Source organism: Mobula birostris, unplaced genomic scaffold (assembly GCF_030028105.1).
Source record: "Mobula birostris isolate sMobBir1 unplaced genomic scaffold, sMobBir1.hap1 scaffold_1060, whole genome shotgun sequence".
Taxonomy (NCBI): Eukaryota; Metazoa; Chordata; class Chondrichthyes; order Myliobatiformes; family Myliobatidae; genus Mobula; species Mobula birostris.
In genome coordinates, this window is record NW_027274101.1 from 43,208 (window position 1) to 60,849 (window position 17,642).

The 17,642-nt window shown below is 50.1% G+C and overlaps 1 protein-coding gene across 1 annotated transcript in view; it reads left to right on the forward strand.

Moving 5' to 3' along the window:
- The first annotated feature begins 817 nt into the window (after positions 1 to 817).
- Positions 818 to 17,642, forward strand: part of LOC140192286 (protein-serine O-palmitoleoyltransferase porcupine-like) — a 34,926-nt gene continuing 18,101 nt past the window's right edge. The window contains exons 1-6 of the mRNA XM_072249948.1: positions 818 to 999; positions 5,092 to 5,253; positions 6,393 to 6,585; positions 8,937 to 8,980; positions 14,481 to 14,662; positions 15,130 to 15,260. Of these exons, the coding sequence (XP_072106049.1) occupies positions 5,118 to 5,253; positions 6,393 to 6,585; positions 8,937 to 8,980; positions 14,481 to 14,662; positions 15,130 to 15,260 (686 nt within the window). The 5' untranslated portion in view covers positions 818 to 999; positions 5,092 to 5,117. The remainder of the gene's footprint in view (positions 1,000 to 5,091; positions 5,254 to 6,392; positions 6,586 to 8,936; positions 8,981 to 14,480; positions 14,663 to 15,129; positions 15,261 to 17,642) is intronic.

The following is a 17,642-nucleotide window of genomic DNA, read 5'->3' on the forward strand; positions in this document are numbered from 1 at the left end:
CTCAACTCAATACCACAAACTGAACTTTACTCATCATCATAAGACTGTATCTTTTTACCCCTAGACTTGAAGAAGCTTGTTTTTTTTATATATATTTCCACACTTACTGATATACTTACATATATAATCATTGCTAACCTGTTTGATTTATCTACATTTATATTACTGTACTGTATTGCGTAGTTACTAATAAACAGTATTAGTTAATAGCAATACTGGAGTCCAAGGTGTTTCCCATCTCTGCTGGTTCTTTATTCCCGTCACGGGGTAGGTGACACTTGCAATCCACTAGTCTCGAAGGTCAGCAAAAAGAAGTTTCCAGGAATCATTTATTTACTTATTGAGATACAGCAGAGAAAAGGCCCTTCAAGCCATTCCCCCCCTCGCAATCCACCGATCTAACCCTGGCCCAATCACGTGATAATTTACGTCTTTGGACTGTGGGAGGAAACCTGAGCACCAGGAGGAAACCCACGCAGACGTACAAATTCCTTCCAGGCAGCGACGGGAAAGGAAAAGCCTGTAACGCCACCGTGCCGCCCTTCAAGGGGCGATCAGTATCTCTGACTCTTTCCAGGAGTCCCCATGCTCCCGTGATAAAGTCAGCGTGCATGGGCAAAGCAAACTGCGCAGGCGCAGCAGCCCGGTTGATGGAGGGGGAGCTGGCAGTCGTGCGCATGTCCAGTGGGCGCACAGGTCCGGCAATCCCGGTGTGGTAGGAGGAAGTACGCACGCGTACCGATTGGACACCTGCCGACAATGCCGGGTGAATGCATGCGCAATGACGGCCGAGCCGGCTGCCTGCCAGGCAACCGTGCGCTTCCAGCCGCCCTGGCGCATGCGCGTTGAGCCACCCCACGGCGTCGGAATTCCTTTCCCTCTGGCGATCCGGCGGCAGGGATGATGTCGGAGGTCGGGACGGATAGCGGCGGCCGTGTCGGGTTCCGACCGCTTTTGGACTGAGAAGCAGCAAGCAACGGCGGCCCGACGACTCGATAGGTAAAGCCGGCCGATGGTGGAACCTCCGCCGCTAGGCCACATCGCCCTCCCCCCACCTCCCGGGATTTGGGGCCGGCCTTAAAGTGGAACGAAACCCTGGGGAGAGAGAAAAAAACAATCGATGGATTGTCCCCAAATCCCGGTCTGGTGGCACAATTCCTCCATTGCGGGGAAATCCGCAAAGAAACCCGGGGTCACCGGGGGGCAAAGTGGAGCAACCCAGGGGGAGCTGATTGGTAGGGAGGCAATGGGATGGTCCTGGGGCGGGGGGCAGGAGAATGCAGGGGTGGGGTGGGGGTTGATGCATTTGCAGTGGAGAGCCTTCCCGATGTACCGCCACGGCCTCCCGTTCTCAACCCCAGCAGGAATGCGAACCCCCCCCCCCAGCCCACTGTGCATGGGAGGTTACCCCAAAAGGGAGGGGAATGGGAATGCAGATCCTCAAAGGGGGGAGAAGGAGTGTTTCATGAGAGGGGTGTTCCTGCTTTATTGTCTTAGCGCCATGAATCTGGAGCAGAATGCAGAGTGGGTTCATTCTCTGTGCTCCTTTCTGCCGTGTCAGGGACCCGGGCGATGTCTGTGTGGAGATCTCCGGGTGACCTCATGGGCTTCCTTTGGTTCTTCCGTTTTTCTCTATGATCTTGCACTCCTATCGTTTACCCGCACTGCACTTTAACCTTTTTACAATGCATTGTTATCGTTTTACCTCGTTCTACCTCAATGCACTCGGTCATAGAGTCGTAGGACGGAAACAGGCCGTTTGGCCCATCTAGTTCGTGCCAAACTACTATTCATCCACCGGGACCATAGCCTGCCCATCCATGTACCTATCCAAACTTCTCTGAAACGTTGAAACCGAACCTGCATGCACCACTTGTGCTGGCAACTCGTTCCAAACTCTCAGCACCCTCTGAGAAGTTGTTCCCCTTAAACATTTCACCTTTCACCCATAACCCATAATCTCTAGTTGTCTCACTCAACCTCAGTGGAAAACGTCTGCTCACATTTTGTACGGTTTGTTTGTTTTGTGCTGTGTCCATAATTTTGTATGTCTCGATCAAACCTCCTCTCATTCTCCTACACTCTAGGGATTAAGTAATGATAGTAACAACTTTATTTTTCAAGCAGTTTTCATACAGATGATGTAGCTCAAGGTGCTTTACAATGGGCTAAAAGTAGGAACATGAAAATAAAATAAAAAAAGGCGAAATGATTTCAGTTAAAAGCAAGGTTAAATAAATGGGGTTTGAGCTGCCGTTTGAAAGTGTCAACGGAGTCTGTATCCCTTATAGTTTTAGGGATTGAGTTCCAAAGTTTAAGAGCATAGTGTGAAAAAGCTTATCTGCCACTTACCTTTTGAGGGAAATTGTGTAAGTTTAAGAGACTGGCGGAAGAAGACGTGAGAGCTCGAGCGGGAGAATAAAATGAAAATGATTCTGTGATGTATGTACTCTGTCCCAGACTTAAAAACAAGTAAAAGAATGTTAAAATCCTTCTGTAAAATACAGGAAACCAGTGCAGAGTAGCAAGCACAAGAGTGATAAGTTCCCCTCATCCTGGTCTAGCAGCGATGTTCTGAATGAGTTGATGTTTGCCAATAGATTGCTTTGGAAGGCCAGTGTGAAGTGCAGTGCATTGCTGTAATCTAGTCTATTCCATATAAAGGCATGAATTTGTTACATGACAAATAAACGTACTTAAAATCCCAACCAATTCAACCCTCCCCTATAACTCAGGTCTTCAAGTCCCGGCATCATCCTTGTAAATAATCTCTGCAGACTCCCAACCTTACTTTTATCTTTCTTGTCAGTAGTTGACCAGAACTGCACACAATATTCCAAATTTGGTCACACCAATGTGACACCTGTGTAGCGTTGGTCTAATCTCATGTGAATGGTCGTGGCACTCTTTATGAGAAAATCAAATCACATAGTACTACACTAGATGCTAGTGGGCCATCAGAAGCTGTAGGTATCGAAAGGAGGCAATGAATAGAAAACACACGCTTCTGGTGGTAAGTTTTTTTAATATAAAAAAAAGCAAGATATACAAATTTTTTATATGAGTAAGAACAATTCAAAATTGCAGCGTTCTGTCTAGGTTCCAAATTTCAGGTATCAAACAAAAACCAAATTCCTTTTTAGTTAGAATTAGTGAGATTGATTAGAATAACCTTTATTACTTCAGTTTCTCTAACTAATTAGATCTAATGTCATTCCCTATTTAAAGATTTATAGACTAAGCTTTCCTTTTTATTTATCCCCAGCCAGTTAAAAACTAATTGAATTCTTATTATTAAGTATTATGGTTAACTTCAGTTTCAGTTCAAGTCATTATGTCTACAAATTCAAATTCAATTTCAAAAATTATATGTCTATACAGCTTAACTCCTTCCACGACAATTCTCCAACATCACAGCTTTGAAATAAAGTAAATCTCATTCAGTAATTGATCGAAGTCCTTACAAAAATAATCAGTTCTTGCAGAAAATCAAATTCAGATCCTTCGAATGAAAATAAACTTGTACAACCAACCGTATTAAACCCTCTACGTCATTAAATATTTTGTTCCCGCGCTGGTTCTTCAATCTTGGGTGGCTAGCCATCTTGTTTCTTATTTCGTTGGATGAAATATTTGATCATCTATGCAAAGTCGATTCACAATACTTACACAAAGGAAAACCTGACCAAATCGCTCGGTGTGATTTAGGAGAACTAGTTCCCGGTTACTTGCAGAGATCTTGGACACTTGTTTCTGCCGATATTGTTTTATGCTGCTGTTATATCTGTGGCTTCAATAGATCTTTTATCGCTATTGTCTCCCCTCCAGGGGTTTCATCCTGAGGTTTTCAGGTAAGCAGGCTGGAGATGCTCGCTACTAATTCCACTTTTAACAGTTTACATCTTAAGTTTCTAATAGTTTGCTGCATTTCCCTCGCTTTCCCGCGCTGCGTCAGCCACGCCTCGTTCTCGCGTAGCATTTTTGTTTGCAAGTTCTCTTTTTTTAAACTAATTCGGTAAGCCTCTTCTTCATCCCTCCACAGGTGGAGCTTTCTAGCATCATATCTTTTGGGTTTAATTAACCTGGGTAGCACCAACATCGTATATGACTTCAACATAACATCCTAAATCCTGTACTGAATACTTTGAAGGGTGATGTACCAAAAGCTCTCTTCACAACCACGCCAATTTCAAGGAATTATGGATCTGTGTTCTGAGTTCACTTTGTCTTACCGCACCCAGTGCCCTACTGGTCACTGTGTGAAACCTACGCTGGTTTGTCCTCACCTTGTCTTCATCAAAGCTGCGGAGGGCAGTGCAGGCAGGCGGTAAGGTGAAGGGCAGATTGTGAGGAGAAGAGTTCAATTTATCTTGCAAGTGGTGTAGTTAGCGCCACAGGATTACAGCTCGGGGCGTTGAAATTTGGAGTTCAATTCTGTCGCTGTATAAGGAATATGTATGAGGTGACCGCATGGGTTTCCTCCCACAGTCCACAGACGTACGGGTCGGTAGGTTAATTGGTCATTATAAATTGGCCTGTGGGGTTACATGGGTAGTTTGCTGGGTGGTGTGGCTCTGTGGGACAGGAGGGTCTGTTCCATGCTGTATCTCTGAATAACAAATAACAGTGGGGTAGAAGCCGTGTTTGAGCCTGGTGAGACGTGCTTTCAGGCTTTTGCATTTTCTGCCTGAGGGGAGGGGAGAAGAGCGAACGTTCGGGGTGTGTGGGGTCTTCGACCACATTGGCTGCTTTACTGAGGCAGTGGGAAGACGATGGAGTGGAAGGACAGGGCGTTTCGGCCCATCTGAGCTGATGCTAGCTCACAGAGCAATCCCACTTGCCCACTAATTCTCTGTGACCTGTTGCCCCTATAACCTGCCCCACACTAAAGGTGGGCAGTTGCGCCACAAGAAAGCAGCGTTCCGTGGAAAAAGACCCCCACCACACAGGCCATTCTCTGAGCCATAGGTCCCACACCCCCAGGTTCAGGAACTGGCGTGGAAAACACTCCGCAAACGACAGACTCATTTTTAAGGATTCTACAGCTATTATTGATATTTACTTTGAAGCCTGTGCTCTCTCCTCTGGCAGGGATCCGATGAAGTTGGCGAGAGGCAATGGCTGCACTCAGTCAACAGGAGTTCTTCCGTCAGTTAACCCATGGCTGCGTCCTCCCTACTGCCCAGCAGGGTCTGGAGCAGGTCTGGCAACTTCTCATCACCTGCCTGGCATGCCGGGTCCTGTGGAGGTTAGGTGAGGCAGAGGGCAAGTGGACCCCGGCGAAGCACATCCCCGACTTCTTGATGCCTTCCCTCCCCGTCTCCATGTCCCCCTCCCTCCCCTACACCCCAACTCGTGTCTGTGAATCCCTCCCCTGCACCCCTCCCCTTGTATGTGACCCCCCTTCCCTCCCATATACCCCTCACAGTGTCAGTCCCCCTCTCTCCCCTACACTCCTCCGTCTCCATGACCTCCTCCCTCCCCGCACCCCTCCCTGTCTTCATGACCCCCCTCCCTCCCCTACACCCCTCCCTGTCTCCATGATCCCCTGCCCATCTCTGAGACCCCCCCTCCCTCCTCTACACCACTTTGTGAATCTCTTCCTCCACGCTAACCCTCCCCATCTCTGTGACCCACCTCCTTCCCGGTCATCGTGGCCCCATCCCACCTTAACAGCCCTCCCCACCTCAGTGACAACTTCCCTCACCTTCACCCCTCCACATCTTTGTGACCGACACCCCTCCCAGCTCTGTGACTTCCTCTCTCCCCTACACCCCTCCCCGTCTCCATGTCCCCCCTCCCCTACACTCCTCCCTGTCTTCGTGACCCCTCCTCCCCATCTCTGTTACCCCTCCCTCTCCTACACCACTCCGTCTCCATGTTCCCCTCCCTCCCCTACACCCCAACTCATGTCCGTGACCCAATCCCTCCCCTATACTCCTCCCTGTCTCCATGACCCCCTCTATTCCCTACATCCTTCTCCATCTCCATGACCCTCTGCCCATCTCCGAGACCCCCCTCCCTCCTCTACACCACTTTGTCTCTGTGAACCTCTCCCTCCATGCTAACCCTTCCCATCTCTGTGACCCACCTCCTTCTCGGTCATCGTGGCCCCCCCCCACCCTAACAGCCCTCCCCACCTCAGTGACAACTTCCCTCACCTTCACCCCTCAACATCTTTGTGACCCACTCCTTCCCTACACCCCTCCCAGCTCTGTGACTCCCTCTCCCCCCTGCACCCCTTCCTTCCGTACACCCCTACATGTCTCTGTGAGCCCTTCCCCATTTCTGTGACCACCTCCTCCCCTAGACCGCTCCCTGTCTCCGAAACAACATGTGCATTACCTAGTGTGTCCTATTAACTGTCTTTTCTCTCTCTTCCTTACCCTCAGGTCTGCCCCCCTGGCTGAAGCACCTGAGCACGGTAGCCGGGGGTTTTTACTGTCTTTACCACTTCTTCCAGCAGCAGATGGTGTGGGTGGTGCTGCTCAGCCTGATGTGCTACACCGTGCTCTTCCTGTGTCGCCACTCGCAACATAAAGGGGTCTTCCTGTCCGTCACCATCCTCATCTACCTGCTGCTCGGGTGAGTGGGCAGTGGCTGACTGACCTCCCCTTCTCCTCACCTCTCCGTCACCCCCCTACACCTCCCTCCGCTCCCCTCACCTCTCCGTCTCTCCCCTACATCCACCCCCCTCCACTCTCCCTCTTCCCCTACACTCCCCTTGCCACTCCCTCCATTCTACCCCCTACACACTTCCACTTTCAGCCCCATTCCTCTGCCCCCACCTCTCCCCCTTCTCCCCTTCACTCCTCCCATCTCTCATTCACCCCTCCGCCTCACCCCCTTCCGAGGTCAAAATCCCGGAAATCCTACCCCTGACAGCACAGTGGGAGGTCCGTCCTCGCGTGACTGCGGCGCTTCGAGGGAACGGCTCGCTTCCCCTTCTCGGGGGGGGGGGGCAATTGAAGGGTTCATTTATTATCAAAGTATTCTTCTTCTCCGGCTAGACGTGAAACCAAGAAAGAAAAGAAAGGCAGCATGATGACCAATGCCAAATTTCCCCCTTCCCACGCAAAAAATGAACAAAAATGGAACAGGCATATCAATCTTTCCTCGCCAGACAAAAAAAGTGAGCAAAATTCGGAACAGGCACATCAAACCCCAAATACCCCCTCCCCACACAAAAATAATGAGAAAGATCTGGCAAAAAATACAGAGTATAAAAACGCTACAAGACTGGAAAAAATGGTCTATAGACCAAGTCCACGTCGAAAACACAGAAAACCTGAGTGACATTCTCCAGGCAGAGTGACAGGCTCTCCGCTCTCAGTAGTGTAGCAGAATGATCCTCAGCGATCAAAAGGCAGGCAGCGGGCACTCACCTTCCGCATCCACCTCAATGTTTCAATCTCCCTTGTCACTTTAACCGGTGAAATGGAGTCAAACATTGGCCTGCGCTCCGTCTCGCAGCCCGCCCGCCACGAGCTTCGCGCGGGCTACCTCTGCCTCCCCAATCCTCTCAGAGACTGCAGAGTGCTGAAGCACCCAGACGTTCTCCAAGCAGCAAATCCTCACAGGCTCCCACAGTTCCAGAATCGCATTCGAGACAAGAGACAAACGTAAAGGACGTACGAGAAGTGGAATATATGGTTTCATGATCCATCCAGAAGATGTCGACTGAAGGAGCATTGTACGCGGGCTTTTTATCCCACCTCCCCAAAAGTGGCTTTGGACGATGTGACCTTTGTTGAACTGGCTTTCGATGGGATGCTTTGCCAGGTGTTGGTTAGAGACGGGGAGAGGGAAAAATCCTCTTCACTAAACCCCCCCTCTGAGACTGGGACTGGTTTAATATTGTCACACGTAGATAGAGTGAAAAGCTAGTCGCACAGACTGTTCACACAGATCAGATTGTTACACAGTGAAATGAGGTAGAACAAGGTGAAACAGTAACAATACAGAATAAAGTGTAACAGCTACAGGGAAAGTGCAATGCAGGCAGGCAATAAAGTGCAAGGTGAAGCCTGGTTTATACTTCTGCGTCGAATCTGCGCCGTAGGTACCACGTACCCTATGCCGTAGGGTGACGCGCACCTCCCTAAAATTTAACTCGCGCATCGTGGCGACGCAGACTGCAACAACTGTGATTGGTCCGCTTGGTAGCATCGCATTTCCGGTTGCTTTTCTCAGTCCTGTCTGTACACTGATGTGAAATAAATGGTTGGAGACGATGAACCAAATCGTCAAATCTACCTGCCGACGTCCGAAAATATTTGAAATGCATTTCCTCATCCGTGTCTCTCATGAAGAAACTCAACACAGTGGCGTAGAAGCCCCACCGCCAACTAGCACTTTGGCGGTGAATTGCAGAGTGACGCAGACACACCAACACATGCTTGCTACGGCATAGAGCCAACACAGAAATATAAATCAGGCCTATGGCGTAGCCCGTATGCAGAAGTATAAATCAGCCTTGATAGCGTGGTAGGTTAGTGAGGTGAGGCTGAGAGTCCATTTTTTCATCCAAAACTCCAAAAACAACGGGATAGAAGCTGTCCATGAGCTTGGTGGGACGTGCTATCTTCTGCCTCATGAGACGGGACCAGAGGGGGTGTCCTGGTTGGGTGGGGTCTTTGATCATACTGGCTGCTTTAATGAGGCAGTGAGACAAAGCAAGTCAGGAGCCAAGCCACAGACCATGCGATCCAGCCTAGCCACCAGCGAGAACTGTAGACCGGCTCCGTGGAGAGGAAGCTGGTTTCCGTGATGCTCTGAGCTGCGTCCTCAGTTCTCTGCGGTTTCTTTCAGTCACAGGTCGAGCATTTCCCGTACCGAGGGGAGGCTGGTTTCTGTGATGCCTGGGGAGTGGGAGTGGGCGGGTGTTGGTGGCTGTAACCCACATGCACTAACAGTGACGTTCTCTGCCTCTGTAGGGAGATGCACATGGTGGACACGATCAGCTGGCACAAAATGCGAGGTGAGTGCCCACGCGGTCATTGTCCGGCGCGCGGACTGCAGCCCAGAGTGTTCCCCGTCTGAGTGCGGCTCATGAGGCCCGGCACCGGTGGGTGACTGAACCAGCCGCTCTCCGGCGCAGTTCATAGATTAGCGTAACGCTTGACGCCAGCAGTCACTGATTGGGGTTCAATTCCTGCTACCGCCCGTAAGGAGTTTCTACGCTCTCCCCGTGACCGTGGGGGTTTCCTCCAGGTGCTCTGGTTTCCCCCCACATTCCCAAGACGTACGGGTTAGGGTCAGTGAGTTGTTGGCGCCCGAAGAATGGCGAAGCTTACGGGCTGCCGGCAGTGCAATCCTTGCTGGTCTGATTTGACGCAAACGATGCATTTCACTCTCTGTTTCCGTTGTAACAAATAAAACTAGTCCTTCTTTTGATATCCTGATAAAGAGTCTTGGCCGGAAATGTCGTATCTTTATTCCTCTCCAAGTTCAAAGTAAATTTATTATCAAAGTTCCTATACGTCACCGTATACAACCCTGAGATTCATTTTCCTGAGGGCATTCACAGTAATAAACACGATAGAACCAGTTCAAAACCACGTACAGTCAATATGCAAATACCAAAAGAGTAAAAAACAAGCAATAAATATCAGCAGGAGATATAGATACTCCATAGATGGTACCACAAAAAAAAGGTAAAGATATGCTTGAATCCTACCACCAAACATTTCTTTTCTTCCAGCCCCGGCTTCTGCCAGGATCACTCTGTCCACGATTCCCTTGTCCAATTGTCCCTCCCCACTAATCTACCTCCAGGCATCTATCCCTGCAAGCAGCCAAAGTGCCTTCAGCTCCTCCCTCAGCTCCATTCAGAGCCCCAAACAGTCCTTCCAGGTGAGACAACACTTCACCTGTGAATCTGCTGGGGTCACCTATTGAGTCTGGAGCTCCCGATGCAGTCTCCTGTACATTGGTGAGGCCCGTTGTAATTTGGGGGACTGCTTCGTCCAGCACCTTCAAAAGCAGAATTTTCCAGTGGTCAAAGCATTATAATTCCCATTCCTCTTCCCGTTTTGACATGTCAGTCCATGACCTCCTTGTGTCATGACGAGCCCACCCTCGAGGTGGAGGAACAATACTTTATATTTTCTCCGGGTAGCCTCCAACCTGATGGTATGAATATCAATTTCTCTTTCAGGTATTCAAATTCTCCCACCCCCCATTCCCCACCCTGCCTTTTAACTCTCCTCTGCTGACTGTTACCTCCCCCTGGGTCCCCTCCTCCTCCTCTTTCTCCTATGGTCCATTCTCCTGTCCTATCTTCTCTAGCCCTTTACTTTTCCTCCCCACCTCGCTTCCCCTATCACCATCCAGCTATCCTCCTTACCCTCACCCCACCTTAATTTTTCTTCTTCTTCCCCCTTCCTTCTCAATCCCGAAGAAGTGTCTCGGCCCGAAACATTGACTGTTTTATTCATTTTCCATGGACGCTGCCTGACCTGCTGTGTTCCTCCAGCACTTTGTGTGTGTTGATTTGGATTTCCAGCACCCGCAGAATATCTTGTGTCTTTAATCTTTTCCTTTTTCATCTTTAGCCAGAGACAGTACAAGAACAGACCCTGCTGAGCACAATGCCAAATTTAGCTAATTCCCTTTTAGCCTGCACGTGATCCAAATCACTCCCATTAATGTGTTTCATACGGCCTTGCAAGCATCTCCTTCGTATCTGACTGGACCACCACCCCCAACACCCAAATGACATCACCCACCACTCTCTGTGAAGAACTTGTCTCACACATCATCTTTAAACTTTCCCCCTCTCACCTTAAATTAATAACCTCCATCACTTGTCATTTCCACCCAGGGGTGAAGATTTTGTCTTGTCTAACCCATCTCTACCTCCCATCATTATACAGGAACATAAGAAATAGGAGCAGGAGTCGGCCATCTGGCCCGTTGAGCCTGCCCCACCATTCAATAAGATCATGGCTGATCTGGCCATGGACTCGACTCTACCTACCTCCCTCTTCCCCATAACCCTTAATTCCCCTACTAAGCAAAAATCTATCCAACCTTGTCTTGAGTATATTTACTGAAGTAGCCTCCTCTGCTTCATTGAGTAGAGAATTCCACAGACTCACCACTCTCTTCCTCCTCATCTCTGTCCTAAGTCTACTCCCCTGAACCTTGAGGCTATGTCCCCTAGTTCTACTCTCACCTTCCAGTGGAACCAGCTTTCCTGCCTCTATCCTATCTATCTCTTTCATGATTTTATATTTTTGTAAGACCTCCATCTGGCCTCCCCCTCAGCCTCCACTGCTCTGGAGAAAACAACCCAAGTTTGGCCGATCGCTCTGATACAGGAGTTTCTGTCCTTTCTGATGTCATGGCCCTGGGACCCCGAGCATTAATTGAGGGAACGTGGATCCCAGGTTAGGAACCCTTGCATTGATTGTTGAGGGGTAATGCCAGGTTCAGGAGCAGTTCAACCCTCAGGCTCTTCGACCAAAGGGGATAACTTCACTTGTCCCATCGTTGAAATGTTCCCACAACCAATGGACTCGCTTTCAAGCTCCCTTCATCTCATGTTCTTGATATTTATTGATTATTTATTTATTAATATATTATTTTTTGTATTTGCACAGTTTGCTGTCTTTTGCACACTGATTGAACACCCAGTTAGTGCGATCCTTCATTGATTCTATTCAGGTTATTATTTTATTACGGATTTTTTGAGTATGCCTGCAGGAAAATGAATCCCAGAATTGTAAATAGTGATATGTGTGTACTTTGATAATTTTTAAACTTTAATCCAGGCAGTATCCTGGTGAACAACTCCTGCAGCCCCTCCAAAGCTTCCACACCCTTCCTATAGTAGTGAGCAGACTGAGTGCAGATGAGGCCTAAGCAGAGTTTAATAAGACTGCAGCATAACTTCTTGACTCTGTAGCCCCCCCCCGGCCACCCTCAGGGTCGCTCGGCTCGCTGTCGTCTAGGGAAACAGCCCTCGGCCCCGCCAAACTGGGTAATTAGCTTGGCAGATGTACCCCACCCCGCCAAATAACAGACAATACACCAGATACGATTAAATGATTTACAGTTTATAGATATTACTGGAACTATATAATTAATAGAGAATAAAATATAAAAGGAAAGTAAAAGGCGCCACACTTATCAAAGTTCAATCTCTTCGTGCACAAACAGTTGGAGCTCAGGACCCTTCTTCTTCACCCTGTGACCCCTTGGACCACCTCGACCGGCCGCCTGGGACCAACAACAGTGGTCGACCAGATGCTCCACACGAATCCGTTTCCATCTCCTCTCCTCGCCGAACACCCTCCTCGGGGTCCGATCCCGTTAGCGGACTCCCAGCACCTGGTCCATCCTCTGTCTTTCTCTCCCGCCTTCTCCCACAAAACCCCGTGCATACAAATCTTCCAGATATACCAAAGTCATAACAACTATCCCAATTGGTTCGTAACATCCTCTTATCACCCCCAACCGACAACAAGCTGCTAGCGCAAAGCTTTCTCAGCGTTTAACATAACAAAGAAGCATTCCCAATTATAACATAACAAAGAAGCCATTTTAATTAGCCTCCGCAGTAGCATAAAAGACAAAACCCCCTTACAACTCTCAAACTGAATACCTCGTCTAATAAAGGCAAATGCCCTAAATACATGCCCTTTAGATTTAGACATCTCAACCCTGGGGAGAAAAAAAACTGGCCATCGACCCAAGCTCAGCTGAAGCAGGCGGTTTATCATAATGCTGAGGCTTTGGAAGGCGTTGGTCAGACTGCACATAGAGTATTGTGAGCTGTTTTGGACCCCTTATCTAAGAGAGGAGGTGTTTGCTTTGGAGAGGGACCAGAGGAGGTTCATAAGAATGATTCTGGGAATGAAAGGGTTAATGTGTGCGGGGGCATTTGATGACCTTGGGCTGCACTCGCCGAGTGTAGAAGAGTGGGAGGGACTGTTGCTGGGACCCGAGGACCTGATTTATTAGGAAAGGTCAGGACTTTATTCTCTGGAGCGTAGAAGAATTGAGGGGAGATTTCACTGAGGTATGCTGCCAAGATCAATCATGGTCACGGATAGAAAAAAAGAATAAGAACAGAATGAAGAGGTTCTTCCCCAGAGGAAGAGCAGGTCAAAGACAAATGGAAGACCACGATCGTCCACGTCATGCGACAGGACACATGATGATGAATGATGGCAGTATACAAAATTATCAGGGGTAGAGGCCGCAAATGTAAGGGTGATTGAAGAGGAATATTGAAATTAGATGAGAGTGGATGTTGAGTGGGGGAGTCCAGGATCAGAAGGCACTGCTCAGAATAGAGGGACGTCCATTTAGAACGGAGATGAGGAGAAATTTCAAATGGCAGAGGGTCGCGAATCTGGTATTCACTGTCACAAACATGTTGTGGAGGCCGAGTCATTGGGCATATTTGAAGCAGATATATTGGGTGTATGTTCTAGATTTGTCGGATTTGAAAGGTTATGGAGAGAGGGCAGGAGATTGGGATTGAGAGGGATAAATGGCAGAGCAGACTCGATGGCCCGAATGGCCTAATTCTGTTCCTGTGGTCGCTGCCTCTCAATATTTTATAAACTGCTATCAGATCTCCCCTCAGCCTCCGTCACTCCAGAGAAAACAACCCAGGTTTGTCAGACCTCTCCGTATAGCTCAGACCCTCTGACGCAGGCAGTATGCTGGTGAACCTCTTCTGTACCCCCTCCCAAGCTTCCACATCCTTCCTGCTTCGGGGTGACCAGAACTAAGTCCAATACTCCCAAGTGCAGCCCAACCAGTGTTTCGTACACCCAGTGGCACTTTATTCGGTACAGGAGGCCTGCTGCTGTAAACTGAGTTCGTCTCTTGCCGTGTTTGGCCCAGAAACTTTTGTAAAACTTTCCTATCCATGTACCTGGTACAATGTCTTCTCAAAATCGTGCCCGCCTCCACCAGTGCAATCTTTGAACCTTGCCCCCTGCCCTCTTGAGTTCACTGTGGAGCCTGGCACAGAGCCTCGTTTCCAGGAGCCTGGCGTCAGGGACGTGGCTTGCCCGACAGAAACAACCCACCACGTCTGTCCCTGCTTGTGAGCGCAAGTTCACCACACACCCAGGGAGAACGTGGAAGCTCTGTGCTGACTCGTTCTCCCCCCTCGATCCCTGTCTTGTTCCCCCAGCCCCTGAGCCCACTCTGCACTCCGAAACACTCTCTTACCCTCCCTCCTCCCCTCTCTTGCCCTGCTGTAGCTCCAGAGCTACTGTTGAAATCACTTCTCATCGGTAAAATCCCCCTCCCATCAGTAACATACACACCCCTGCAATAAATCGGCAACCTCTGAGGGTCGGGGTCTAGAAAAGTCCTCACTGAATTATCCCAGTGCTCTCTGCCCTGCCACAGGGGTGAGTGAGTACACAGGAGAAAGAGGAGGCAGCAGGCGTGGGGATGAGTTCAACGGGCCGAGTGTCCTCATCGGCTGACCCCGTCTGCTTCTCTCCCAGGGGCCCAGATGATTGTTGCCATGAAGGCCATCTCGCTGGGGTTCGACCTGGACAAGGGCACTGTGCCAGCGATGCCATCTCCGGTCGAGTTCATGGGTTACATCTACTTCGTGGGCACGGTGATCTTCGGTCCCTGGGTCAACTTCAGCACCTACCTGCAGTCCGTGGAGGGTCGGAGTATGGTGAGTGGAGGCAGCGGCTACCCCGCCCCCTCCCCCAGCACATGACGTCTCTCTCTCCCCCTCCCTCCCACAACGTCCCGTCTGCTCACGAGGTAGTGTCCATTCAGAAACCTGACCGGGGGGTGAAGCTGTTTCTGAAACATTGTGTGTGTCGTCAGGCTCCTGTACCACCACCTTGAAGGTAGCAAGGGGAAGAGGGCACATCCCGGGTGCTGGGGAGTCCTTAATGATGGATGCCGTCGCCTTGGGGCACTGCCTTTTGAAGATGTCCTCGATGGTGGGGGGGGGACGAGCCCGTGACAATCAGCTTTTTCCGATCCTGTGCGTTGGAACCCCCAGACCAGACAGTGATGTCAGGGTGCTCTCCACCGTACATCCGTAGAAATTTAGAAATTTGAAAGAGTCTCTGTTGTCTTCTCATCTGTGTGTGTGTGTGTGTGTGTGTCTTTCTCTCTTCCCCCTCCCAGAGCTACTCCTGGTTCAGCAAGGTGTCGCTCAGTCTGCTGAAGAGCCTGCTCTGCCTCGTGGTCTCCACCTGCGTGGCCCCCTACCTCTTCCCCTACTTCATCCCGGTCTACGGGGACAAGCTCCTCAAACGGTGAGTGGCCACCCTTGTCCCGTCCCACCTTAAATGTGACCCAGACCGTCACGTCGATTACACTTCGCGATTAAAATTCATGAATTGGTGAAGGGTGTTGCTAATTCTTTACTGGTTATTAGTCCTTTACCAGTAACGCTCGCTCCTTCTCTCTGCTCTCCGTCTCCCTGTTCTCTCTGTCTGTCGCACTCCCTGTCTCTGTCTGACCCCCTTCCCACCCTTGTCTCTTTCCCAATGCTTCCTCAGTAAGAAGAGTCGTAAGATGAGGTAAGCCCAGACTCGTTTCTCCCGCAGTGTCCGTGAGCGTTAATCTTTTGGGGATACAGTCACATTCTGAACTTGTAGCTTCATTGCCACTCTTGCCCCCATCCCTCCTCTCCCCTTTCCTCCCCACCACATGCCCGTCGTCAGCATTTGTTCATTGGTCTGTTGGCAGCGAACCAAACCCTTTCCCCCATCACTATGGCTGCTGTTCTATTGTTGGAGGTTTCTGGGTCTGCTAGCCTGCTCTGCATTTTCCTGTCACTGGGTGTCTGCCAAGTGCTTCTCCCCAACCCCTCCCTCAGCACAGCACTGACGCACCCATCTTTGTTGTTGGGTGGGACAGGGGGTGGGGGCTGGGTTCATCATTCATGGAACGGGGGGGGTTATGGTTTCTGAGACAGGGACAGAGTAGAGAAGCGGTGTTATGTGCGGGGCAATGTGGCGGAGTGGGATGGTGGGGGGCATGTCCTACGGCTCGGCTCCTGACTTGCTTTTGTCTTCCTGCCCCCCTGCTGCCTCCCCCAGAGGATCCCTGCTGAGGTGGGTGCGTTGAATGGACCCCCCGCCCCCCGCTCTCCTTGGCCGCTGCATTTGTGCCATGTCCCTCCTGCCCAAAGTGTGTTGTAATTGTAGCTGTCTCAACCACTTTCTCCAGCAGCTCGTTCCACACATTGAGCAGTCTCTGTGTAAATAACACAGCTCCCCCCCCCCCTTCGGGTTCCTTTTAAATCCAGCCCCCCCCCGCAACCTGTACCCTCCAAAGATTAAAACTTTACTTCTCACATCGAAACATACAGCGAAATGCGTTGCTTGCGTCACATCGAATCAGCGAGGATTGGGCTACCAGCAGCCTTGCTTCTATCATCAATGTAGCAAGCCCAGAACCCGCTAACCGTAATCCGTATGCTGGGAGGAATCCCACTCAGTCCCAGGGAGAACGTGCAAACTCCTTATGGAGAGCACTGGGATTGAACCCCAATCTTCCAGCTGGCACTGTGGTGTTGTGCCAACTACTACACCACCCACCACAGTCATTGATTCCCCCAGCTCTGGGGAGAAAGACTGTGTGTGTTCACCCTGTCTGTACCCCCTGGTGATTTTATACGTGTCTGTAAGCTCCACCCCTCTGTCTCCAGCACTGCATGAAATAAAGTCACAGCCTGTCCAATCCTCTCGAGTCTTGGCAATGTCACCCCACCAATGCCTGTCAGAATTTTGTGTTTTAAAATTTTATTTAGGGGTATACGGTACCTACTGCCCCAGAAACCGCCGGTAACTCTGATTTAACTCTAACCTGATCCCGGGACAATTTACAATGACCAGTTAACCTACTCGGCACTGGTCGGTTAACTTTTGGACTGTGAGAGGAAACCAGAGCACCTGGGGTTAAACGCCGCATTCCATGGGGAGGATGTACTGAGGACGCTGGAATTGAACTCGGAGCTGGAAGTAGTGTTGGACCAGGTTAACGAAGGCATGGGCCAGGTCAATGTGACACCGAGTAACGAGATCAAGAACCACAAGAGGGATTAATTTTCCCACAAAATCACATCCTGACCCGACCCTCACTCGGCGTTGAGCTAACTGCGACACTCCCCAGTGGCGCCCAACTCCACATCACCCTGCGCTCCAGTGGGAATATAGTCCCAACCTGCTCAAACTCTCTGGGAGTCCCGGCAACATCTTCGTAAATCTTCCTGTACCATTTCAAGCCAAATCACACCTTCCCTATAACAGAGTTGTACACAGGACTCAGTGCGGCCTCACCAACGTCTCGTACAACTGCAACTTAATATCCGACTCCTGTACTCAGTGCGCTGCTGATGAAGGCCAGCGAGCCAAACGCCTCCTTCAGCACGCTGTCGAATTGTGGCACCGGCGTTGTGTGGGATGGGGATGTCCAGAATCCCTGCCCTTCCCCAAAATCTCACCGAATTAAATTCTCCCCCGTTTCTCCTGCAGTCCCTTTGTCCCACCTCCCCCCCTCTCACTTGAACACATTGCTGTCGTCGATTAACACTGTCGCTGTCTCTGAAAGCTGACGTGAAATATTCCACCCTCCCTCTCTCCCCTCCCTCTCTCCCCTCCCTCTCTCCCCTCCCTCTCTCCCCTCCCTCT